The sequence below is a fragment of the Spermophilus citellus genome (genome assembly GCF_964194105.1).
Source record: "Spermophilus citellus genome assembly, chromosome: 7".
Classification (NCBI taxonomy): Eukaryota; Metazoa; Chordata; class Mammalia; order Rodentia; family Sciuridae; genus Spermophilus; species Spermophilus citellus.
This window is the reverse complement of record NC_138188.1, coordinates 64,850,272-64,876,829: the sequence shown is the minus strand read 5'-3', so window position 1 is coordinate 64,876,829 and position 26,558 is coordinate 64,850,272. Positions and strand designations below refer to the sequence as shown.

General features: G+C 37.0%; 1 protein-coding gene across 17 annotated transcripts in view; it reads left to right on the top strand.

Moving 5' to 3' along the window:
* Positions 1-26,558, top strand: part of MECOM (MDS1 and EVI1 complex locus) — a 562,082-nt gene that overhangs the window by 264,065 nt on the left and 271,459 nt on the right. For all 17 annotated transcript variants that reach the window (XM_081301375.1, XM_081301357.1, XM_081301361.1 and 14 more), the window contains one exon: positions 7,058-7,395. In XM_081301375.1, coding sequence (XP_081157501.1) covers positions 7,058-7,395 — 338 coding nt within the window. The remainder of the gene's footprint in view (positions 1-7,057; positions 7,396-26,558) is intronic.

The following is a 26,558-nucleotide window of genomic DNA, read 5'->3' as shown; positions in this document are numbered from 1 at the left end:
AAACAAATGGGGAGTTATATAAAACTCCCCCAAAGAGAAGGCATTTTAGGCCAGCCTTGCAAATAAGAACCAAAGAATTACAAGTGAAATGGCTTTTTTTTCCCCCTAGCCTGCCATTCATGGGAGCTCAAATAAATGAAATAATTTTTCTCTTCTTTTCACTCAGCAGTAGATTATTGGTAATCCAAGGTTGGTAGAAAAGCAACTATGAAACTCAAGGAAAATATGAGAAGAATCCCCCCTCCCAGATTGGATAAGGACTTTCTAAGGAAAGTGTAAAAATCATAAAGTAAAAATAGATTTAGTTCCATAAAAGTTTTTAAAAAATGCATTAAAGGAATCACAAAGGAAAAATAGATTTAGTTCTATAAAATTTTTTAAAAATTTCATTAAATAGCCAAATGTCAAATTATCTTATAGGAAAATTAAAAACTATCAAAGAGATAATTTATTTATCATTAGTAAGACATATATAAAGCCAATGGACAAAACAACAGACAATTTGCAAGGGAAGAAATATGAGTAACAAACAAAATATATAGTCTCAGTTATCACTGAGATGTAAATTAAAGCAAAATTTATGTATAACTTCTATCATAGTTTTAATAATGAAAAATAAGGCATAAATGTCAGTAATGTTAGTATGAGTGTAAATTGTTATATGCTTTTGGAAAAGCAATTTGTCAGTATTCACTAGGTGTTTTTGCTTAGTTTTTGTTTGCTTTTATAAGAATCTAATCTAGGAAATTAAAATGGATGGATATAAATATTTATATTAAAAATGTTTATATCAGTGATATTTCTGATATCAGAAAATAGAAGAAATATAAGTAATATGCAAATAGTTCATTTATTGTGGATTTGTATAATAGAATATTATACAGCAATTTAATGTAATTTTATAAAACAGTAAACAAAAAATTTAATGAAAGTGTTCACAAACAACTATAACATAAGATCCCTAAAAAACAAATTAGTCACTTAGTAAGGCCATAATTTTGATAAAAGAAACTTTGAAGTACATCTCTAGAGAAAACAACAACAACAAAACAAGTAGCTTCAGAGGAAAAGGGAGGAGTGAATTTGGACAACAGGTTAGTCTCAACTGACTGTGAATATACTGTTTAGCATCCTTGAGTATCAAGTTTCATATGTGCAAAATGGAAAATTATTCTCGTCATTTTCTCACTGGATTATTGTCTCAGAATGAGAAAGTATATACACAACTACAGAAGTCACAATTATTGGTATTATTTCTGAAATTTCCCTTTTGCAGATTCTGATGTTTTCAAAATGAAACTTCTCAAGTGGAAATCTGTGTTAGTTATTCAGAGTCATGGAAATAAACATAATCTAATGGAAGTGTGGGCGCTTGCTTGGTCTCTAGGGACATTAGAACACTTAACATTCGAATTGAAGACTTTGATTTTCAAGAGTGTTTCCCAAGCCATTTGTCTCACATCCAACAATAAGTCCCCACTCAGTTAATGACATGCCTAAAGGATGCTCAGAACCAGTTACAGTGGCAGGCAGCTCAGCTCCAAGAAGTTACAAGGGTTATTTATCTTTATGGGACCACTGATGTATAGAGCACTTCTTATATGATACTTACCTAACGGTAAATGTGCCCAATCTGTCAGCATGATATCTGAAATTAACTATAGTTATAGCCAAGGGAAAGGATCCACCATTTTTTTTCCCTCAATAACAGAGATTTAATGGAGATATGATAATTGAGGTAGTTTGTCATTTCGATGAAATATTTTAGCAGCTTTTTGGATAGTTCTTGAGTCATGTACATTGATGCATTAGTTTATTTTGCTTTATGCAAATATTCAATGTGATGTGATAAACTGCATTTGCTATTGAAAAATTTGTAATGCTAGATTATTACATTGAAATAGGATTGCATGTTTTGATAGGTAAATCTTGGCAGCTTTATATTTCCATTTCTGTCACCACAGCCCTTTTCATATGTAGCTCAGATGGTATGAGGTTAAGGGTGGCTTGAAAACAAATTGCCTGGGCTTGCATATACATACAGTGCCTACATGTGGAAGAACAGGACTGGGACTCTCTCTCCTGGATTTTCTTGACCTATATAAGTGGTTCTTCACATTTTTTTATATTTAAAAATTTATTAAATTTTATTTGAATTAATTTAATTTTATTTATTTATTTTTTAATTTTTATTGTTGGTTGTTCAAAACATTACATAGTTCTTGACATATCATATTTCACACTTTGATTCAAGTGGGTTATGAACTCCCATTTTTACCCCGTATACAGATTGCAGAATCACATCGGTTACACATCCACTGATTTACATATTGCCATACTAGTGTCTGTTGTATTCTACTGCCTTTCCTATCTTCTACTATCCCCCTCCCCTCCCCTCCCCTCCCTTCCCATCTTCTCTCTCTACTTCATCTACTGTAATTCATTTAATCAGAAAATTTTTGTTACTGTAAGCAGAGTTGCATTCAGGTTTTAAATTCAAATTCTTCTGTGGAGCAGCCTGGGCACATGTTTGAGTTTGTCCCCGCCGGAAGTGAAATTTAAATGCATTCATTTAGATTATTCATTGGGAAAGTTTGTGGGTAACAGAGAGTTCACAGGGTCAGCTATGCCAGTGGGGAAGGCAGAGATGCATTTGTCTCCACCCTTTTCTAAGATTTGAGATCACTTTCCTGGAACAAACAGTACAAGTGATTTCACTCTTTGAGGAAATAGGTAAAATTTTACTGACCTTTAACATATAATTAATGAAAGAATAGCATTCTACTTATTCAGGTGCCTATTTGTTTTCTACTGCTTACATGGGCAAGTTTATAAATTACATGGTATCTTCCAATTTGTAGCATTTATTGAAAAACCCAATATCTTCCCAGTGGCAAATAGAGCCTTTTAAGAATTTATAATGTAACTTTGTTTTCATAGTACATGTTTGTTGCAAATCTAGAGAGGTTTTTACATTTCTGAAATTTTATTTAATAATATTTTTGAGACAAGGTATTGTTTTGTTGCCCAGGCTGGTCTTGAACTCCATGGCTTAAGTGATCCTCCTGAGTAGCTAGGACAACAGTCACATGTCACTGTGTGGCTTAGAGATGTTTTCATATGTTTTTAGCTGTACCAAGACTGGCAGTAAACTTTTGGATATTATGTTGAATTGCAAAATCTCCCTGAAGGATAAAATTAAATGGGCTTTATCAAGTATGTTCGGGCCCTGAAGTGAATTTCTCTGATAATATTTCTTTGGGGCATTTTGATGTTGGGTTTGCAGCAAAGTGTTTAATCTGCTGTATTCTATTTCCATGCTTTGAAAGTTCTTTTCAGGATCAACATAGTTTCCTATATTTGGCAGGGAAATATTGATTTGGTGTCATAGCTCAATAAAATTATATGTTAGGTTAATTATCTATTTAACAAGTATTCATTAAACACCTATATGCAGATCACTTGGAGAATTCCTAAGAAGTGAGAATTCTAACACCTCTTTTTAAGGGCTATTTCCTAGTTGGGAATAAAACAACCATACACATTAAACCCTAAGCAGCAATGCATACAACTTAATTGCCAAACTGATGGCTGAAATTATTATTATTTTTTTTTATTTAATAATTATGTCTTTATTCATTAATGATTTTAAACATCACTGTTCCATTAACAGAATACCAGACAATAATAATTAAATTTGATCTTCTTGGATATTTTACCAAACATGTCTTTTTTCTTTTTCTTTTTTGTGCTGGTGATCAAACCCAAAGACCCATGCTACCAGCATTCACTCTACCACATCCCTAACCTATTATGTCTTATGAAAACTATGGCAAAAAAAATTGTAGGAGAGCCTCCATTTTTACTTTCGCCCCAGAGCACCCAAATGCTTTGATTAAGAGGATAAGAATCCTAAGGTCAGGGACAAGGGCACCTTCAGAAGAAGGGTGTTATTGCTCAAGTATCAGGATTCCCAGTTTAGTCCAAAGTGGAGGTGTACACAGTTTTTAGTAAACACAAATATCCTGAACTTCACTCATTTCACACACAAATTCATTTTCACATATATTATTCTAATTAACAAAACTTTGATGCTGATTTAAAAAAAAAAGAAAGAATGCTTTCAGAGAGTAGGAATTTGTTACATCTTTCAAATGCTAACCAAATGCCTCTGGAGTGTGTATTCTTTTTTTTTTTTTAATTATTTTATTGTTGGTTGTTCAAAACATTACATAGTTCTTATTATACCATATTTCACAGATTGATTCAAGTGGGTTATGAACTCCCATTTTTACCCCGTATACAGATTGCTGTGTCACATCAGTTACATTTCCATTGATTTACAAATTGCCTTTCTAGTGACTGATGTATTCTGCTGTCTATCCCATTCTCCACTGTCCCCTCACCCCTCCCTTCCCCTCCCCTCCCCTTCTCTCTCTCCACCCCCTCTACTATAAATCGTTTCTTCCACTTATATAATTTTTCTCCTACTCCTCCTTTCCTCTTATATGTAATTGTGTATAACCCTGAGGCTCACCTTCCAGTTCCATGCAATTTCCCTTAACTCTCACTTTCCCTCCCGCCTATCATCCCTGTTTAATGTTATTCTTCTTCTCCAGCTCTTCGTCTCTACCCTATCCTTGGTTACTCCCCTTATATCAAAGAAGATATTTGACATTTGTTTTTTAAGGATTGGCTAGCTTCACTTAGCATAATCTGCTCTAATGTGATGGCTGAAATTATGTAAGAATTCAAGAAAAGGGGATATTCATGTTAAATGGGATGGGGAGGGGACAAGTTAGAACTGGACCTGGGAGGATGGTTAGGAGCTAGTTGGGCAGAGGAACAGAGATAGGCTAGCCAGGCAGGAAGAACTGAAGAAAAAATGATCACCAACTTCACAAGAAAGAGATCAGCTTATTGTGGCTCAGGAGCTCTTGTTGAGGAGTGTTGAGGATCAGGAAGGGAGTATGACTTAAAAATGAGATAGATTATTATTTTTTCCCAAGCCAAAGGGTTTTACACTTTACCTGCAGACATGGGGAATCATTGGAGTCTGTTGAACAGGAAGACAGGTTTTCTAGAAAGATAAATCAGCAGCACTGTATAGGCTCAGTGTTGAGGGACAGTGGGAAGAGGCTGATTATTCTGGAGGTCCTATTAGAGGATCATTAGAAAATTCAGGTGTGAAAATGTGGATTGAAAGAACTGGAGGGAGGTGAAAATCTTGCAGGAAATATTTGGCATTTCGTGACTGAATAGACTTTAAGGTAAAGGAGAGAAAATGTTCACATTATTTTAAAGCCCCAAACATTGAGAATCAGGGGAAAGACAATATTCTTAATGGAAATAGGGAAGTGGGCAAGAGAAGGAATGTGGGGGCAGATGTTAATGTCAGCTTTGGACATATGCTGAACTCCAAAGAAAATTAGTTTGCACATTGAGGACCTATTTACCATAAGTTTGAGTCTTGGAGTTCTGTCATATGTTTAGTTTTTAATGACATTATCTCAGTGTTAAAACCAAACTGGTTATCACCTCATTAGAAGATCTTTTGCATATAGTATCATTTTGTACTTGATAAATCTTGCAGAGACAGGAGTCTGGATTTGATGGACAATGGTTAATGAGCAGTGTAGTTAATTTCTACGATCTATTAGCAAAGTAATCAATTAGCAAAGTTCTAGAGCTAGAACTCATGTCTTCTACCCTCCATCACAGTAAACTATCTTGGGCGACCTTAATAATTCATGGGACTGCAGAGTTGGTAGATCATTAAAGCTACCTGTCTAGTCACCAACCTGAAGCTGAAATTCCTTCATATTGTCCCTAACTTGTGATTATCTGCTATATAAGAACCCCTAGGATTTGAACGGAAGTCACTTATCTTACCTTTGGATGGCTCTGGTTGAAATCTGTCTCCTTATAATTTTGACCCATTTTTCTTAGTTCTTTCCTGAAAGTTCTATGAATCAAACCAATCAAGTATGACTTTCAGTCCATAATCCTAGTGGAAAAGAAACATGTATTCATTCAAGACAACTGAAATCCCCTTCAATGGTAGAAGAGACAAGCTCAGCCATAATTCTTTCCATCACCCCAACCCCTGAGTCGTAAAGACCCTGAGGTCGCACATAATCTATTTACTTTGGGTGTGTGCTGTGCTGCTTTGGGAAGGCTCCGGAGTCTGTGCACAGTGCTGGCTCCTATTTGCTCTACCTTGCTGTCTGTCCCCTCCAAGGTCTTGCCACCTCCCCAGGAGACATTGCTCATGCAGAGGCCTCTGATCACTATCACTTCTTAGTCTGAAGGAATTTTTCTTCTTTTTTTTTTGGTGCACCCTAAGGCACCTCTCCTTTTCTTCCTTGCTCTAGAAAAATCCACTTAATTTCTTTAAAGATTTTAGCTTTTGCAAATGTGTCCAGAGAAATCAATAGTTCTGAGTAACTTTGACTTTTTGCTCAGCATAGGTTACTGAGGCAAGGAAATACCAAGGGCTTGGTGAAGTGTTTGAAATGAGAAAGGAAAAAAATAGGGAAAGGACAAACAAAGACTAAAATTCCAGCAAATAATTTCCCACCCAAATTAAAGCCTTGTGTACATGGCAGCCTTTGGAACCTTTGACAGTTCTCTTGCATTTGTTCCAAGATTCCAGGGATTGATAAAACTTTCTGCTAAACTCTATGTTCTGGTCAGCTCCCAACCTGGGATGATTTTGGAGTAAACACGTTTACTTCTCATGTCTACTTTATTCAGTCTGAAAATTAAGCTGCTGATTATTTCCCAGGTGTGTAATGGAAGGAGCTGGCCCCTGTGAGTATTGACAGTTAAGGATTAGTTCATCTGATCTGTGGATTCACTACAGATAAACCACAGAGACCATAATCCCTATTGCCTCTGCCACCTGTGAACAATAGAGATTTATAAGGAAGGCATATTTGGGGAATGGTCTTCCCTCTTTAGCCTTTGCAGAAGAACAACCTAATAAGGTGTCTACCCTGGAGGAATTGTGTCTCTCTGTATCAGTAGGAATTCATAAGTTCTTATTTATTCACAGGTAATGAGTGTGTATATGGCAATTACCCTGAAATACCTTTGGAAGAAATGCCAGATGCAGACAGAGTAGCCGGCACTCCCTCCCTCAACATTCAAGAGCCATGCTCTCCAGCCACATCCAGCGACGCGTTCACCCCAAAGGAGGGCTCTCCTTACAAGGCCCCCATCTACATCCCTGATGACATCCCCATTCCTGCTGAGTTTGAACTGCGAGAGTCAAATATGCCTGGAGCGGGACTAGGAATATGGACCAAAAGGAAGATTGAAGTGGGTGAAAAGTTTGGGCCTTATGTGGGAGAACAGAGGTCAAACCTGAAAGACCCCAGTTGTGGATGGGAGGTAAGAACCTATTCTGAGTCTATGCATATCTACATATTCAGATATGTAGAAAGAAAAAAAAGATAAATTATTTAAGTGTCCTCGAAGTAAGCAAGTTCCATTTGTTGCAATATGTTTTCATATTGAATATAGAATAAGAATAAACTCCTTTACAAGCTCACTTTTTGAGAGAAACAATGTGTTACTTAAAGGTATAGCAGAATAAAAGGGAACCCCACCGAATAAATTGGGCAAAATGTTTGTGTGTTTATATATTTATATTTGTACACAAGCACAGGTTTCCCATTTATTATTATTTTTTTTGGAACTGAAATAAACCAATAAAATAGAATATGTTTTTATAGTTAACATTTTGAAATGCCAGATGTGGCTATCTTAAAGAGCACATGGCATTAGCAAACCTCATAATCCTATGTCGTGTTTATTGTATTTTATCTCTTTGTAAGAGGAGGATTGATCATTTTCTCTGTTTTGTGGCTATGTGTCAAACTTGGTTCTCTTCCATCCTGCATTTTCATGTTGCTCTGTGTCCTAATATACTTCATTTCTTTTTGATAACTGTGCTTTGATTCTGCATGCTTCTAGAATGGGTATCATGTACTCAATGCTGAAATCTGTGATGGTTCTTTATATTCAAATCTATTGAACGAATAATTCAAGCATGACATGGTTCTGAAAATCCGTTGCTGGTTTCAGCAGTACTTCTCATAGAACCCATCAGGCAATAGCTAAGAATTAGAAGTTACGGCCTGATTACAAAACACCTAAATGAATTTTATTTCAATAAGGAGAGGTTGTTATTCTCTTGCACTTATAATTTTTTGAACAGATCTATGCATTTTTTGTGTGTATAGTCATATTTTTATATACATGAAAGTAAAAGGAAACTGTTTACATGTGTGTTTCTATATTTATATTGATACACACATACTTCCTATTTATTTTTGTAATTTGAAAACCTTAGTGTTTAAATCCCCAGCATCATCATTTCTGGAAAATCTTGTCTACAGCTAAAACTTGTAGACAATTTCTGCATGGGTAAAAAGGTGTTTTTGGAGATGTGATTGACCTTTGGTTTCATAGTAATTCAGGTAGACAGAAATCAGATAAACTAGATTTATTTTGATATGTTCTCTTAATATTTATGATCATTAATAGAATATCTGGTTAGCTTTTAAATAGAAATAAATATGCAGTGCCTGGAGGACTTAATTCCAACTTTTTCTCCTCTTGCTTTATATGTGTACTCTTGTGAAATCTGTTCAAAATGTCATAATTAAAACAATTCTCATCCAAATTCTGAGATGCCCAAAGTTAATATCAGGATTTAATATGATTGCAAGTGAGAAATGCTTCCTTAATCTTGCTTTCGGCCACAACTGCAGCCCCAGCTAAGTTGTGGTTTAGCTACACTACCTTCAGCCACGTGTATTGATAAGAGATTTTTTTAAAAACCACTGTAGCTTAACTGATATGTGAGTTGAATGCGTTTTAAACCAAATGCGTATGAACTTTACGTCATTATTGCTCACCTTAAAATAATGGCTATAAACATTCTAATAATAAGTAACCCATTAAACTTTTATTACAAAATCTCCAGAGTTAAACAACAAGTGAAGCCCTGGTCAAGATTATCCAGACGGCTTGGTATAAACCAAGGCTTAATAATGGAATCATTTTGCAATTACAGGGTTGGTAAATGCAGGACTGTGCCTCTTTAAACGTAATACCTATGGATTGGGGGATGAACCTGGGGAAAATTCTGCATTTAGAGGAAATTTAAAAATAATTATTTTTTTTCCTCCTTGGAGTAAAATGTCTTCAACATATACACACATAAATATTTACCTTGAGAAATGTAAAAGGATTTCTTTCATTATGTCAAAACTGAGTTGTTTTTATTACCTTGAATTCAAGATGCCTTTGTAAAATAGTTTGTGACGTTTTGGCCAAAGATTGTGCATTCCATCACTCTCTTTCACATATTCAGCTGATGCAACTTGGTAGTGTTCTTCCCCTTTTTACTGGTTACCCTCACATTTTTAAATTGGTTTTTTAAAAAAAATAAATGATAGCAGAATGCATTACAATTCTTATTACACATATAGAGCATGATTTTTCATATCTCTGTTTATATATAAAGTATGTTCACACCAATTCGTGTCTTCACACATGTACTTTGGATAATGATGTCTATCACATTCCACCATCTTTGCTAAACCCTTGCCCCAGTCCTTTCCCTCCCACCCCTCTGCCCTATCTAGAGTTCATCTATTCCTCCCATGCTCCCCCTCCCTATCCCACTGAGTCAGTCACCTTATATCAGAGAAAACATTTGGCATTTGTGTTTTTAGGACCGGCTAACTTCACTTAGCATTATCTTCTCCAACTCCATCCATTTACCTGCAAATGCCATGATTTTATTCTCTTTTATGGCTGAGTAGTAATCCACTGTGTATATATGCCACATTTTTTTATCCATTCATCTACTGAAGGGCATCTAGGTTGGTTCCACAGTTTAGCTATTGTGAATTTTGCTGCTATAAACATTGATGTGGCTCTGTTCCTGTAGTATGCTGTTTTTAAATCCTTTGGGTATAGACTGAGGAGAGGCATAGCTGGGTCAAATGGTGGCTCCATTCCCAGTTTTCCAAGGAATCTCCATACTGCTTTCCATATTGGCTACACCAATGCAGTCCTACCAGCAATGTATGAGTGTGCCTTTTTTCCTGCATCCTCACCAACACTTACTGTTTGTCTTCATAATAGCTGCCATTCTTACTGGAGATGGTATCTTAGAGTAGTTTTGATTTGTATTTCTCTAATTGCTAGAGATAATGAACATTTTTTTCATATATTTATTGATTGATTATATGTCCTCTTCTGAGAAGTGTCTGTTCAGGTCCTTGGCCCATTTATTGATTGGGTTGTTTTTTTGGTGCTTAGCTTTTTGAGTTCTTTATATACCCTAGAGATTAGTGCTCTGATGTGTGAGGGATAAAGATATGCTCCCAAGATGTAGGCTCTCTATTCACTTCACAGATGGTTTCTTTTGCCGAGAAGAAACTTTTAGTTTGAATCCATCCCATTTATTGATTCTGACTTGTCTGCTGTGGAGGTGACCAGAGAGCTTTTTGTGATTTTGGTGCATGATACCAAGGCAGGGACAGTGGCGTTTGTCTCTATTTGGTCTTTTTTGATGTCTCCCTTATTACTACAAAATCCAATCATGGTCAGCAAAGGCACTTTCACAGAGTATCTCACCTGCTCCTGCATTCCCATTTGTGATTGTCCTCATGTCACATCTGCCCATCATTAACAGCTGACTTACCATCCTCTGTGGGTAGACAGAGAATTGTGATTTAAACTAATAAGACCTTTATTTTTGATACTATTTCATTTCTTTAAAATGGTGAATTAAAGGAGAAAAAAACCCTCTTAGGCACCTTCAAAAATAGAGAAAATCCAGTTCAGTGAACAATTATTGAGGACCTACTGTGCATCAGATTCCTCACTAAACATTTCCCCTACAGAAACTCAGCCTGCCATCACTGGACAAATGATTGCTATTGCCTGTCCTGTCCTGGCTTTTTAGTCTCTACACAGCTCTTCTTCTTGTGCATTTTCTGTTTTTACAAATTGGACAACATGTATCTAGTTGTTCAAGACAAGAGAATGTGTGATCTTGACTCAACTTTGTCCCACACCAACAATGTCTAATTTATAGTTCTCATATTCTATCAAGCCCCCATTCTGTAAACACAGTTCTTCCTGCCTGCAGATCCCTTGTCCTGCCCATCCTTAGAAAACTTCTATTCATTCTTCAAGTTCACTTCTTCTCTGTCACCATCCATGACTTTTCTAATCACAATTTTGTCCTACTTGGAAAGGTGAATCCATTTACCAAAGAACTTAAAATATCATGTAGTATCTAGATCCCCTAATAGGGAAAGATTTCCTAGAGGGTTTGCAAGGCTACATTTTTCTAGTGCAATTTCTTGTCTTTGATCAAATTTTTGTGGTGCTACCCAATGCTCAATACATTTTAGAAAAATAAGTAGACTATATTAATCTGCTCAGGCTACCATAACAAAATACCATAGACCGGGGGAATTAAACAACAAAAATGTATTTTCTTATATTTCTGGAGGCTAGAAGTCCATGATCGACATCCTGGCTGATTTGTTTTTTAGTTAGGGCTCTCTTTCTGACTTGGAGACAGCCACTGCTTTGTCCCTTTGCCATGTCCTCCTATGACCTTTCCTAGGTGTAAGTACGAGGAGGCAGATAGACAGATGTTCGCGAGCACACATACACATACACATACAGGCACACAGAGCACAATCTGGTATCTCTGCGTGTAAGGACATTGGTCCTATTGGATTGAGGCCCCCACCTTTAAATTTAACCTTATCTAGTTCTATCTCTGAATGCAGTCACTTTGGGGGTTGGAGCTTTATCATATAGATTTGGGGCGGACAAGAATATTCAGTCCATAAAACGAACAGTCAACAAGTAATTGTTTATTGAAGAAAGTGAGTGAATGAATGAATGAATGGACATATGAAATAAAGAATGAATATAAGATTATCTGACTTTGAAAGAGGAGGCAAGGAGTAGGAGCAGAAGGAGCTCCACGGAGAACTATGGAATCTGGAATTTAGAGAGGAGTGTTCAAGATCCACTTCTGCCACTAACTGTGATTCTGAGGAAATTGCTTGGAACGCATTGGTTCCTGCTTTTTTATTTGATTGATCCATAAATAACAATTGCCTCACATCATTAGTTGTTAGATAATTAAAGTTAAGAAATATGGTAGTCCGTTAAAAGAGTTTAAAAGAGAAAGATCAAAGATAACATTAGAAACAGAGGCCACACTTCTAAAACATTATTTAAATAAATTTTTTAAAAGTTGAATCTATTTTCCAAATAGGGTAAGTTGGAATATTCCTTAAGTTTGTATGTTAAAGAAACAAGATGTTTTTGAAAATAACATTTAGATACACAAAATATGGTCAAGTAAAATAAGCTATATATGAGAAGTGGCACTTTATTGGGCTGGGGATGTGGCTCAAGTGGTAGCACGCTCGCCTGGCATGTGTGCGGCCTGGGTTCAATCCTCAGCACCACATACAAACAAAGATGTTGTGTCCACCGAGAACTAAAAAATAAATATTAAATCTCTCTCTCTCTCTCTCTCTCTCTCTTAAAAAAAAAGAAGTGGCACTTTATGATTTTATTTCAAACCAGTATTGGTTTAAGAAAAAGGAACTTTTAAAATAATATTAGAGTTTGATAGTGATGGTCACCTTCAACAACTTGGAGTGTACATGATTGTCTCTAGAACCTGAAAATAGTGAGGAATAGAACACTTTCTTTGAGGTTCCGATGGAATGGATTTTTTTTAAAGTTTCATTGTTTCAAGATGAGGCTTTCTTCTGTGGCCTTCTAAAGATGACCTGTGTGATCACATGGGAACCATAGGGCAGAGCAGAACAGAGGGAATCAGAGTCTTGGAGGGAGACTCTCCAGCCTTGGATCCTCCTGCAGGCTCTGTGTGCTAGTTGAGTGATTTGCAAAAAGTTACTTAATTCTTTGCCCCTCAGTTCATTTTTATGTAACATGTGGATAATATTCATGCCTACTCAATTAAGTTTGTTGTGAGGATAGAATTGAACATTGGGTGTTGAATGTAGCAGAGAGCTGGTAGAAACCCACAATAAATGTTCAAAACAAGTACAGCAACTTGGCTAAAATACAGATCTAGCATAGGGTCATTAGAACAGGCAAAGGCCAATTATTATATTTTACTGATTGGTTTTTGCAAACTCTTCCTCTTCCCTCTCTGCCTCTTGTTTCCTGGAAGTTCAGTTATCTCTGGGATGGTCGAATTATGTGACTCTGGTTTATTTGAAAAGGAAGCACTGACTGTTTCCTATTTAATAAGGGAAACAAGGATTTAGGAGAGATTTATAAATTTGTTTTTAATCCAAAAAACAATTTGGGTGGTATGTTTTTGATAGTCTGAGATAGGTCATTGGAAAAATAGTGTCAAGTTTTGCTTCTTTGACATATTGTCATTTAGCCCATTTTTGCCTATCTCTTTGGCCATCACAAAACCCTGTAAGTGTATGTATCTCAGTGGATGATATGCCTACTGTGTGCCAAATCCTCTATTGTGTTCATCTCACTAAGAATTGCTCCAAACTAGTTTGATCAGGTATGAACTTAGCTTTTCTTTTTCTGTCCTCAAACATACATATATTCATACATAGAAAAATAATGACATGAGTGGAAAGTAAATTTTTCTTCTGTTCTGTTAAATAGATGGGAAGGAATAGTAGAGAGAGATTATACTGGAGTCAGAAATTCATTAAATAATTTTGATGCAGTGCTTTGAAAATACACTATGTTCTAGCAATGTAATCCTGACGTGCAGAATTACAATGAAGGTGTGCCTCCTATATCATTTTACAATAAATAGTTCTTGCATTTGTAAGTTTGATTTTGGGTTCTGCAGTGATGTTTTAGGTATTGAAACATGGAATCTTTATTAAAAAAACTGAAGCATGAATATCCATTAAGACCACTAACAACACTATTGAACTTTCAAAATGCGTAACAGACTGTGGCAGAGTCAGGGAACTGACAATGAAATAATATATGATTGACGATGAAAAAAAATTGGATAAATTGGGATTTTAGAGACATATATCAGTACCTTTTTATTTTTCTAGTTTTATTGAGATATAATTGGAAAGTAAAAATTGTATATAGTCAAGGTGCACAGCATATTTTGATGTGTGTGTGTGTGTGTATAGTGAAGTGATTACCACAATCACCTCATGTAGTTACCTTCTTTTGTGTATGATGAAAATACTTACGATCTATTTTCTTAGCAAATTTTAAGTATACAATATATTATTAACCAGAGACAGAATGTTGTGTATTAAGTCTCCAGAATTTATTCATCTTATAAGGGAAAGTTTGTACTCTTTGACCAAGATCTCCCTGTTTCCCACCTCCCAGTTCATGGTGTAACCACAATTTTACTCTCTGTTTCTATGAATTTGTGGTTTCTAGATTCCATGTACAAGTGAGATCCTGCAGTATCGTTTCTGTGCTTGGCTTATTTCATTTAGTATAATGTTCTCCATGTTTATCCATGTTGTTGCAAAAGGCCCAGTTCCTTCTTTTTTAAGGCTGGATAGTGTTCCATTGCATATTTGTATACCACATTTTTTTATTCATTCACCTCCAAAGACACTTAGGATGACTCTATATCTTGGCTATTGTGAACAGTGAGTGCTTCAGTGAAGATGACAGTGAAGATATTTCTTCTGGATGGTTATTTTGTTTCCTACCCAGGAGAGGGACTGCTGGTTTATATGGTAGTTCTATTTTTAATTTTGAGGCATCTCCATATTTTTTCCATAATGGCTGTACTAATGTATAACATGTATAAGTATTCCCTTTTCTGTTTATCCTAACACTTATTATCTTTTGACCTTTTGATAATAACCATCCTAACAGGTTTGAGGTGATATCTCATGTAGTTTTTGATTTAAATTTCTGTGATGCTTGGTGATGTTGAGCCCCTTTTTATATATTTTTTTGCCATTATTTGTCTTCTTTGGAAAAAATGTCTATTCAGTTCTTTTGTCCACTTTTCCCCCCTATTGAGTTGAGTGTTAACCCTTATTAGGTACATGATTTGCAAATATTTTCTCCCATTTCAAAGATTTCTTTTTCTTTTTTCCTACATTTTGTTTGGTTGTTTCCTTTGCAGTGCAGAAGCTCGTTAGTTTAATGTAGTCCCCTTGTTTATTTCTGCTTTTGGTGTCTCATCCAAAAAATCTTCACCAAGACCCATATCATGGGAGACTTTTGCCTCTTCTTGTAGATTTACAGTTTCAGGTCTCATGTTTAAGTCTTTTGTCCATTTTGATTTTTTTTTTTGAAGTGTAAGATAACTATTCAATTTCTTCCTCCTCCTCCTCCTCCTCCTCCTCCTCCTCCTCCTTCTCTTCTTCTTCTTCTTCTAGATATCCAGTTTTCTCAGTACCATTTATGGAAGAGACTGACCTTTCCCCATTATCTGTTGTAGGCACTGTTGCTGAAGTTAGTTAAGTCCATATATTTGGGGTTCTTTCCCTGCTTTCTATTCTCTTCTGTTGGTCTGTGTTTCTGTTTTTATGTCAGTTACACTAGATATCTTTGAGTAGTATTATTTCCTGCCTATATTCCTGTATATCTGCTTGGGCAAAATGTGAATGTTAACTGGTTTGACATTGATTCTAGAGCAAATTTACTTTATTAATGAGAATGCAAGTACATGCAACAAGTTGTAAATCCTTAGAGCAAGAGAAATCAGAAGTGAAGACCTTAATTTTAATTTTGAATGAGTTGATTTCAACAGAGAAGAAAGACTCAATGATCCTAAAGAATGTCTTCAATGGATATTTAAGAAATAGAAATGCAATCTAATAATAAATATATACCTGAAAAGCTTACAAGTTACTTGAGTTTTTGAAATATTATTTAAAATATTGTCAATAGATTTTGAATTTTACTTTGTAAGGCATTAAGAGCTCAGATGTATCTTAGAAAAATCACACCCAGGAACAAGACAAGCAGGTTCAAAAACGATTAGAAGTCTATTCTGTTATTGTTGATAAGGCTACCTACTCCCAATATCTGCTACTCACCTATAGACCCTATTATGCTATTAAGCATTTATCACAGCAGCTTTCAGACCAGGCTTTTATTCTATCAGTCAAATGCTGCCAAAGACAGAAAATAATTTGTACCTCTTAATCTAATCCTAGGAATTCAGGTGTAGGTGTCATCTACTGAAGAATCAATGTGTGAAGAACCCACTTTGCCTACCCTTATACACTCCCATCCCTCTCAAAATATGTGTGGCTTGTTACCTTTTAAAATTGATCATCTGAAAATCTACCAGACCTATCAGTACTGTATCTGATACCTGTATGAAATCTAGGTGCCTTATGGTTGGTTCTACCTTGGCAGTTCTACAAAATAAAGATGTTTTTAACAGGCCCAATAACCTCTATTCTCCACCCCCAAATAAAACAAATCACATCTTTTTCAAAACCATCAGAAGCGATTCCATTTGTAATGCCCTGAAAAACTTAACTCTCTTCTCCCTAGATATTTCCATCATTCATTCTCTTACTCTTTTAGCATCTCTACAATCAGCAGGTACTGCTTTCAAAGACTTTCTTCTCTCAGAATTCTCATCACTCTCCCCCTAATCCAGGAATCTGCCTTTCTATCTTTGTATTTTTATATTGTGTAGATGAATTTATCCAATATGATCTTTTCCCATTTTCTGGTTACCTGGTATCTGGGATTAGCACAGAAACAAGGACCCAGTGGTGGATTCCAGAAAGATGACTTCCTCCTTGGGTCAGATGTGCAGAGGAAGATGGTGGCAGGTACCCCTGCTTTGACACCTCTTATTCCTGCAACAACCACACTTGGATTTTGCTTATGCATAGGTATGGCGTTTGCAGACCCATGGGACGTGGGCACCTTCTGCCTCCTCCCAACAAGTGGTATTCCCTTGTGACACTGCAGCTGACTTCCTAGGCTTCCCAGGTGTGCATGGCATGACACTGAAACCTCAACTGGTTGGCAGCCACAGGTGTGCATGGTTTGTTTTTTCTCTTTTCATTGTTTAAATTCTTGCGGTAGGAATTCAGCAGGTGTGTGATGCCAGCATAGAATCTCTAACCTGGCACAGAGGCCAGCTGCCCTGGAAAAAAAAAAAAAGGCGATTCTTGTTAGTCTCGCAACACTACCAGCCTGAATCCCCTCCACCCCAGCTTTTTTTTTTTTTTTTTTTCCTGGAAACCTCACACCCAGGGGAAAGACTCTGCCTAGCCAATGAGTTAGGATAAAGTCGTCTCAAATAGCATGAAGAGTCTCCTTATGTAAACCTAGACTGCAGGTAGGAACAAGTCACTGGGCTTTGCCCTCATGTTTGTTTGGTTTGTTTGTAGGTTTTTTTTTTTTTTTTCCTTATTTGAGCTGGTATCATTACAATTATTGGGATCTGGAAAATCTTGGACTTTGTTTCCCAAGGAACGTAAACCATCTTAGATTGCTGCTGTTGACACAGAAATTTCTGGTCACTCGATCGAGACTAAACAGTAGGACCACAGATGGGAAGTAATCCTGGATGGATGTCGTCCATCTTCCTGTCATCTTACTAATCCTAGGACTGAACCAGTTCAGTAAAGGGCAAGGTAACCAGGAGATCATTCTAGACTGTGGGTAGCCTTCACAAAGGCTCAGAGGAGGTTAGCTACAGTAATACTCTTTGAATGAACCAGATATCTGGAGAAGGAGAGCAACTGCCACCAGTCTAAGTCCCTGTGGGGCTAAGGCCAGTTATCCTTTTTCTGTCTTTTCCCTCCTGGACCTCACTAAGCACATGTACTATGGTTATCTTGGCCAGATGATGATATCTAAAGAAACAGATAATACATGCTATTCAGTTTTATTCTCTCATAAACCTTTCCCCAGTTTTTCTCTTTAGAGTTACATTTGGGCTTTATCTTTTGTTCGTTTTACTTTTATGTATATTTACTTTCATAGATGAGGGCTGAGGGTGGGCAGGGAGGCCATTCAGTAATTTTTCCCACTGAGTCCTGCACCCCTCTGAATATAGAAAACACCCAAATAGCATAGATTTCAAGTTGGAAAACAAAAAAGCTTGATACTATTTTGTCTCATATCCAGAGTAAATCTAGTTGTTATTCCCCTTAAGTAATACAAATGTCTCACAGTGCCATGGTGACATACGTTAGAAAAGCATTTGTCTTGAAGGGCAACAGATGGGACCTGTATATTATACCTATGGCAAAGGGGTATCACATGTAAATATCTGAGAGTCAATAGGATAGTTTTCTACCTGTGTCTTAACCTTTTACAATGCAGGTACTTATTTTTGCATGCTTTTGATCTAGAGGCACTAGCTAAAGACAATTGACTTCAATAATCCTGAGAAGAAAAGATTAAACCTCATATGAAACCATTAAGATCAGTTTTCCAGCTGTTATCCTTTTATGGTGGTATTTTGTGCATTCATCTTTGGCTGTTGCTGAAATATTATTTTAAGTATAGTATCTCTTGAGACTCTAATTCTCCCATAGTTGTAACAAATAAGCGAGATGAAGCCCTTACCTCGAGCTCCAGGATTGAGAATGTTCTGTCATACATTCAGCATTTACTTAGAGCTTACTTTACCTCCAAGCCATTGCCCCCCCACCCCTTCAAAAACAAGGAAGGATAAAAATAGCCCAATGGATGATCCTCAAAAATAAAAAGAATTATCATTGTGTTTAATAAGAGAACTGACAAGCAATCATAATTCTTTCCATTAAGTAAATATGTTAGAAAAATTTATTATGAAATGACATATTATGCGAGCCAGGAATCAAAGATGACATCCTTGCATTAAATACGGTAGATGCCATTAAGGAAAACAGTCAATATGTCACTAAGCCACGGCCTGTAAAAATTAAATTGATTTGGTAAATGTAAGTAAGATAGATCTGTTTGCTTTCATCATCAATTTTGAGTGGGTGAACAGGTGATGTCACCAACCTGGGAGCGATAAAGATGCAGGACCATCTGGAAAGGCAGGTGATGAATGGGCGACTGCTTTTGGATAGTGACAGTGCTGTGGTACTTTGTCACTTGGGATGCAGTACTTAATAACTTTTCAATACCATCATAATAAATTTCACTGCCTTATTAATATAGAAATGGTGAGTTATTACCATGATGGCGAGTGTAAATAACTGGAGATGCAGCCGTCAAAACCTGATTGTTTGGGCATGTTTCTTTAAGCAACACAGTTGACTCGTGATAATCAACCTATGTCTATACCACTAGAGTTTATTGCACTTGTCAAAGGAAAAAGTAGTATTATTCAAAATTATATGAAGTCGTAATAAACAAGTTTAATATATTATCAGACTTTTCCTGTAAGTTTGCAAACATGAAGCAGTAAATCATTTTTAATAATGCCTTTTCATGTAAAATAATGTCCTTATGCAGTAATAATGTCCTTTCTTAACTATTAACAAAACAGTCGACTTCTTTGTATGGGTTTTAAAGGGTATTTTTATTTGTACTTTTCAATCATTGGAACTCTGTGTCATGAAATCCTTTTGCAAATAAAGAGCTAAGGCAGGAACCTTAGAACATTTCATTAACAAGCTCGAAAGTTGCTGAGTACAGGCCATGTCACACGTTTCCATTTTAATTGAACAGATGTACTTACGAGTAAACCACAGCAAAAGAAATACAGACAAAATTATAAACACGTGTCCCTAAGAAGCAGGCAGGAAAGAGCCTCTGATGAGCATCTGTGTGTATTTTATGAAGCCAAAGACTACCACTTCATAAGTTTGTCACTGATGTCTCCAGTTTAATGAGGAGAAGCAAAATATGTAGATAGGTGCAAGTTGAAGATGAATTACTAGATCAATCACTTAGCACCGTCCGGGTGTCTGCCATTGTTCCGTGGGAAAATCATTAGAGTCGGCAAGCCATTCTTATTTATCCATCGGGTGTTCGATCCGGGATGGACTATGGGAAACTTCCTCTTTCATGTCACTGGGATCTTTATACTGTTTCTCAGCCAGGCTGACTTTTAATTCTGACATTGTCTTTCAGGCTGCAGCCTGCCAGCCTCTTAAATGAAATGCCTCTCCACCATTTCTATTACTGGTGAAAAGAGAGCCAGCAGTCTATTAACAGGCAATAAAGTTCAGGAAGCCCAGGACTCATTTCTTGGGTCAGAGGTGAAAATTGCATACTAAATGAAACAAAGGTGTGCCTTGATCGCTCACGAAGCAGCACTAGAGAGAACACACGTGTTCTTAGCCAGAGTCTCCCACTTAAAGGGGAAGGAATAATCGTAATAATGTTGGCCGATGGAGTTAAGTACTCAGTTGAGAGAAATTATATCAATCTGACAAATATAGCCTTCACAGGAGATAAAGTCTCTAATGACCTTAAATGCATATATTTATCATTTAATTCAACAAGCCTATTCCCTTGGGCTTTTGACCAACTACATTTCCCCTCAAATTTGGAAATTTTTTACTGGCCCAGAGAATAATGGCCATTTGTCAGAAGGCTCCAAAAGCTAAACACAGTTGGAAGCAAAGGACAGGATAGGGGGGAAAATGGCTAATAAGAGTCTTTCTACCTCAGAGAATATTAATCTGAAGTTTTATTGATGCATGAGCTGCGGCGGTATTTCGTGGCTGAACAGTAGGTGGCATACAGCGTAGTGAAGAAATGGGGAAATTTTAATCTAAGCGATTTTCATCTGCTTTCATTAACTTCCAAATATGTCATCAGTGCACACAGCACATTAATTTGCCAAAAAAATAGGAAGGCTCGAGAGCTCTGAAATGTGCTAGTTGGATGTGGAAAAATCAAAAGGATCCCACAGAAATGGAAGCACAAGTTCTAACATTTCACCAGGTGAGGGATGTGTGAACCAGAAAGGCCTCAAGAATAGAGGGGCCCTTGTGCATGGTGGGGGGGTGGGGGTGGGGGATTTTCCTTGCATTTATTCTTGGTCTCTACTTGGAGTGTATCTGTGGTATACACAAAGCACTGTGGTAACACCCTTCGTGAGGAGACTGTTCGTGCCTTTGTACTTGCTATCAGTCAGTGGTCCTTTCTTTGGGGCAGCCACCTTGGTAACCACAGTATCTACTTGCAAATAGATTTCTGTAAAACCATATTATCCTTCAGGCCTTCACTCCACCCCCGCCCCCAGCCCCCTTCCTCAACAATCTAGCCATTCATGTGGCATGGCTTCCTTGCCATATGTCTAGCGGCTTGTGTTTCAGGGAGGCTGTGTGACAGAGTGGAATGAACGCTGGGCTGGGTGCCAGGAACCTGGAATTCTTGTCCCAAGTCAGACTTGGGACCTTGGAAAAGTCCTTCGACTCTCCTCGGTTGTCTCACTAAGGTCTCTTCTAGGCCTACTTTCTGAGTTTCCAATTCAATCTCTTATGCTTCTTCTTAACTTCCTTTTGTTCTTAATGAACATGCTCTACATTGTCATAGTTTGGGAGAGTTTTGGTCTTTGCACTTTTACTTTCTAGTTAAGTAGAAAATAGACATATGTTCAACAATTTCCCGTATGTAAAATTAGTGTATAATTGTGTTTTACATAATTATGCACCTTTGATATGTGCATACCACTTTGGATTTTATATTTGAGCAGAGAAAATTAGCTTGGGATTAAAGCTTTGCTTTGAGAGGAAAGTAAGTTGGGTAGAGAGCAGACTTTATTCCTGTCATCTTTGAACAGATGGAGATATGAATTTCATTCTGTTTTGGGGGGTATTACAAGTAAAGTCTCCATACTGCATCGTGTACCTATGAAACATTCAAAGTTACCATTCGAACCCCTCAAATCTAACATGGATGTAAGGGGATTTACTTAAAAAATTTTTCTTTAGTAGTATAAGATAGAAGGCTAAAGACAAATGGTTCCTTTGTTCAAACTTTCTACCATTAACTAGCTTTGTTACAGCAAACTGGTTTGAATCCTCACCCTTACCATCCTCCTTCCAAAATTGGGAATAGTCCTTGTATCCTTGTAAAGAAAGGTCTGGGGAACCCAGTCCTTGGAGAACCCAGTCCCTGGGTTGTCAGAACCACCACATCAAAGAATTAAATATTGTCTCCTTTCTGAATACCATTGGGAAGTGGCCTTCCCTAGACCCAACATACTCAGAACACCGGCACATGTTTAAATGGATCTTCCGCTGAAAGCTTTTAAGAAGTGTTCCTAAATAGCACAGAGAATGAGCATGCAGGGTTTCACCTTTGTGACTAGTTCATCAATATTTTTTGAAGCACATGGAGTGGGGTTGAGCAAGGTAAGAGTTCAACATTTAAATTTCCATCAAGTGACCGCTCAGCCCCCCATTCTCTTGAACATTCTTGACATATTCTTCCAGCAGCTTCCTTTGAAGGGTTACCTCCTCTTTTACTTCTTTACTACTCCTCTTCACCCTTACCACTCCTGCGTCTTGCAAACTCTGCTTCCTGAGGCTTCATTCAGAGAGAAGAAGGGCTGGTTTTCTCTGGCAGAGAGAGGTGCCATCTGCTCTGTAGAACCAGGAAAATTCAGATGCTTTTGTTCCACCTTAGTTCTACTCCAGGAAGGGCCATTGCGGCACCTTTCTGAATCCCTAAGAACAAATGCCTCCTGATGGTAAGTGTCTTCCTGAGGCAACAGTGTTTAATCTTAAGTGAAGAAAGCATGCACTGACCTTATTCAATGTGGAATCCCAACCTTGGCCATCTTGTGAGTTTGCTTCCTTCCCCTTTGGGCCCTGCTCTATCAGTGGCCTTTTAAATGAAAATGGCTCTGAATCACTGACAATAATGTCACAACTAAACATATTATAATGAAGTATGTGGAAGTATCTCAGATAAGTGGCAATGCATCTCCTAATCTCATTGTACAATGTTGTTTATTCTTAATGTTTTGAAAATTTGTAATACCTGCTGAGTCAGTGGGCCCTGAGACTTTCTGGTCACAAATTTGGGAATTCATAGATCTGAGCTCTACAAGACCCATTATGACTTATAACTTTGCTGTTTTCCATTACCTTGAAACGTTTTGAACATGAGGAGTACAAGAATTTGTATTTTTTTTCTCACAAAGAAATCCCAAAATGTGTGTTGGAAACTGAGGGCAAACTCTCTAACAGGATATTAGAAGGGGGGGACTTGAATTATACATTTGAGGATTTATGGCTGAACGGAACAGTAGCCCAGAGTTGAGCTTTTGCCTGAGTGTGGCTAGAAGCCTGCTACAGTACTAGGCCAGTACTAGGTAGCCCCTGCTACACTGAGCATGTCATCTTCTCCCATTGGTTCTCTTGATCATTAAAACTGTGTGTTAATGTCTTTCAAGATTTACAGAATGGACTAAGTTGCCACCAAACTGCCATATGCCATAATTCTTTACTGATACAAACTTGGCTATATCCTAAGATCTCTCTTCATGTGGGGGCTTCCATTGAGAACAATGTGTCTTTAGTAGTACACTGAATTGGAACATTTACTACGAAATTCCAGCTTTTTTTTTTTTTTTTAAACTTAGGGAAGCCATCAATCTTGAGAAAACCAGATGTGAATATGATTTTAATGAGAGAATTTCCATTTACTTTCCAGAGCATGGGAATTCTCCTTTGAAGATGATAGGGATATTGTCAGCAACATAAAGGTTGAAGAGTAGTTGAGTTTGCCTCTAAACAAACGAGGTTAAAAAATAATGAAAGCATTGGATGAAGTCATGAACTGTTGTAATTCAAATTACAGAGCTCCAGTATGGACCTCTGAACACCAGTTTGTCAGGAAGGTTACAAAGGGGTTAGTGGCCCAGACATGCATAATGTGACTTGGTGAATTTGACTCTAGAATGTTCATAGGAAGGTTGATTTCTTAATCAAGTACTTTAACTGATGGATGGAGACATGGATCTCCAGTTGGCTTCAGTCTGTGCTCCACAAATCTTCCATGAATCTCATGGAGAGTATAAGATACAGTTGGGAAGTGTGATTGTAAAGTGTTAATTTCTATATATTGTCCAGCTAAGCACTTCCACGCACTGATCCCCCAATCACCATCCTCAAAGTAGTGTTGAGAAGAGGAAAAGAAATTATTTTACCTTCAGTTTCTTTGGAGTAGGAGGAAAGGACTGCCCTGGTGTAAGGTGACACATAAAAATATGAAGACTTTTAAGTCAAAAAAGTGGAATTGTGTGGTGACGTGCTATGGATATTGGCAAAAGTGATAAATTATTTTACCATGTTCAGGTAGACCAGGTTAATGCAGGTGGAATAGGGCTGTAGGATTAGTTAGTTTCATTTGAGGGAACAAAAAGATGAAAAGGAGTACCAATTGCCATAGTAGGATGTTAGAATTTATTAGCCTAGATGGGAGAGGTTAAACATGGCGTACCACAGGTAGCACTTATACCGTCAGACGCCCTTCACTGAGAATCTGTCATCATTTTGAAAGCCACTCATATTTTCACTTTCTTCTAACCTTTATCAGTTTGTTTTATTCTTATGAAACACTTTATATTTATTTTCATGCATTAAATAGTACTTATTAGTTCTAGTCTAGATCTTAATTTTTTCTGCCCTGAAAGGCTTAGAATTTTCAGAAGGTCAGAGATCTTGCCTTTGGATAGTTCTCTTTTTGTCTAGTCATCCTCGGGCTCAAAACTCTTTTACTATATTGGCTTTCTGGTCTGTAAAAGAAAAGATGTTTGTGTGTGTGTGTGTGTGTGTGTGTGTGTGTATGTGGCTTTAGATAAGGCATATATCCTTGAGATAATTAACTGACTCAATATAGGGTATGATGTAGGGCCACTCATAGGTAGATTACCAAAATGGCAGAAGAAAATTAGGTAGTAATGAAAACCGGGCTAAGTTTTAAAAATGAGTGATTCCGTATTTTCAGGAAGAATGGAAACCTCTATTTAATATAAGTCCTTTGGTCATTGAGATGTGTCAGAAACCCGGTCCTTTATTCTGAAGTGCCATTGTGTTAGCGCTGAAATGTAAAAATAATAAACAGCTGACATTTTAGGCACAGACTAAACATCAAGCAAGGGACATTACATCAAAGCTCTTGAGAGAGTTACAAGAGGATGAGATGCCAAAAGAAGAAAAGTGTGAAACGACCACAAAGTCTTGAGCTTACAGTGGTGGATTTATCAGGGTAAACAGTTTACCCAGCTCTTACATTAGGGAGGTTTCATTTGTGTGGAAAATCATTTTTCAATTTGAATTTCACAAAAGCACCGGTGAAATGCAGAGGATCACTCATGGTTCTAAAATTCATTCATATTTTTCCTCCTCATTAATTAATTAATAAAATTAACTCCACAAGTTTGTACTGCCTGTCTGCCACAAGTCCTTGGGAAATACCTAGAGGATTTTAAGGCAGAGAATAATGTCAGTTTCCCTCTCCTCCCTTCCTCCTTTTCCCTTCCTTTCTTTCCTCCAGTTTTTTTTTTTAATTTATCTTTTCTTGTCATTAGTCAAATGTCCAGCTAACTCCCTTTATCCAATAGTTTTGGTTAAATTAATTGAATGTCCACCTACTATATGTCACCTTCCTTCAGGACAAATATTCACAGGGTTAGACCATCTGAGGGACAGTCAGTCATTTTGAGGATGCAGGTGGGATGCACATCTGCAGTGAGTCACTTCTGGGGGCATTTGTCTATACCTGAAATTACTTGCAGGTGTTAAACATGTGCTTATAAAACAGGGAATAGGTATTTGAGGTCCAGTAGTAGTTTGCCTCTTCATTGAATACTATTTTCTCTCTTTCCTATCTTTGAGTTATTTGGAGAAAAAAAAATGCATATATTTTAAACTTTATGTCCTGAATGACTGCAAACAGGAGATAGAAATGCTGCTTTGGGTCTTTTATGTGGTTCAACTAACTATTCTTTCTGGCTCCATGGATTCATTTATATTTGGGTTTTATAGAAAAAAAATGCTGTAAAGTTTTCTAGTTTTGAAGACAAAAATTGCTCATTAAAATCTATGATATGTAGTTTTAATGAATGTTAGCCACTTTTAAGGCTATTGTTATGTAGCCGTTAGTGTTCCCAGTACTCCTAATAAAGGGCAAAATTATCTAAACTATTTATTGAGGACTAATGGGTATTAGTAAACGTTTTTATGAGCTTTTCACAAAAGCATATTAACCACATGTCATGTACTATGGCATAAAGAATTGAAACAGTGAGAAATTCAGCAAACAGGACCCCAGTGCTGTGTTGACATCCAATGTGGCAGATTTTGAAAATTCTGTAATCATTTTTCTCCGTATGTGACATTACTCTTGTTCCTTCTTCAAAAACATTTGCCTCAGCGTGGGGAATTATAGATAATTTGATGCAACAGGTTTAAGTTACCATTTTCATAGTGAAAAGAATAGCTTAGCATGATCCCGATTTTCCTTGGTTTCCTCCCATTCTCGAAAGAAGCAGAGGTATTCACATTTCTTTGTCTAACAGTTTTATAATGTCTTAAGAGATTAACAGTGAGCATGAATGA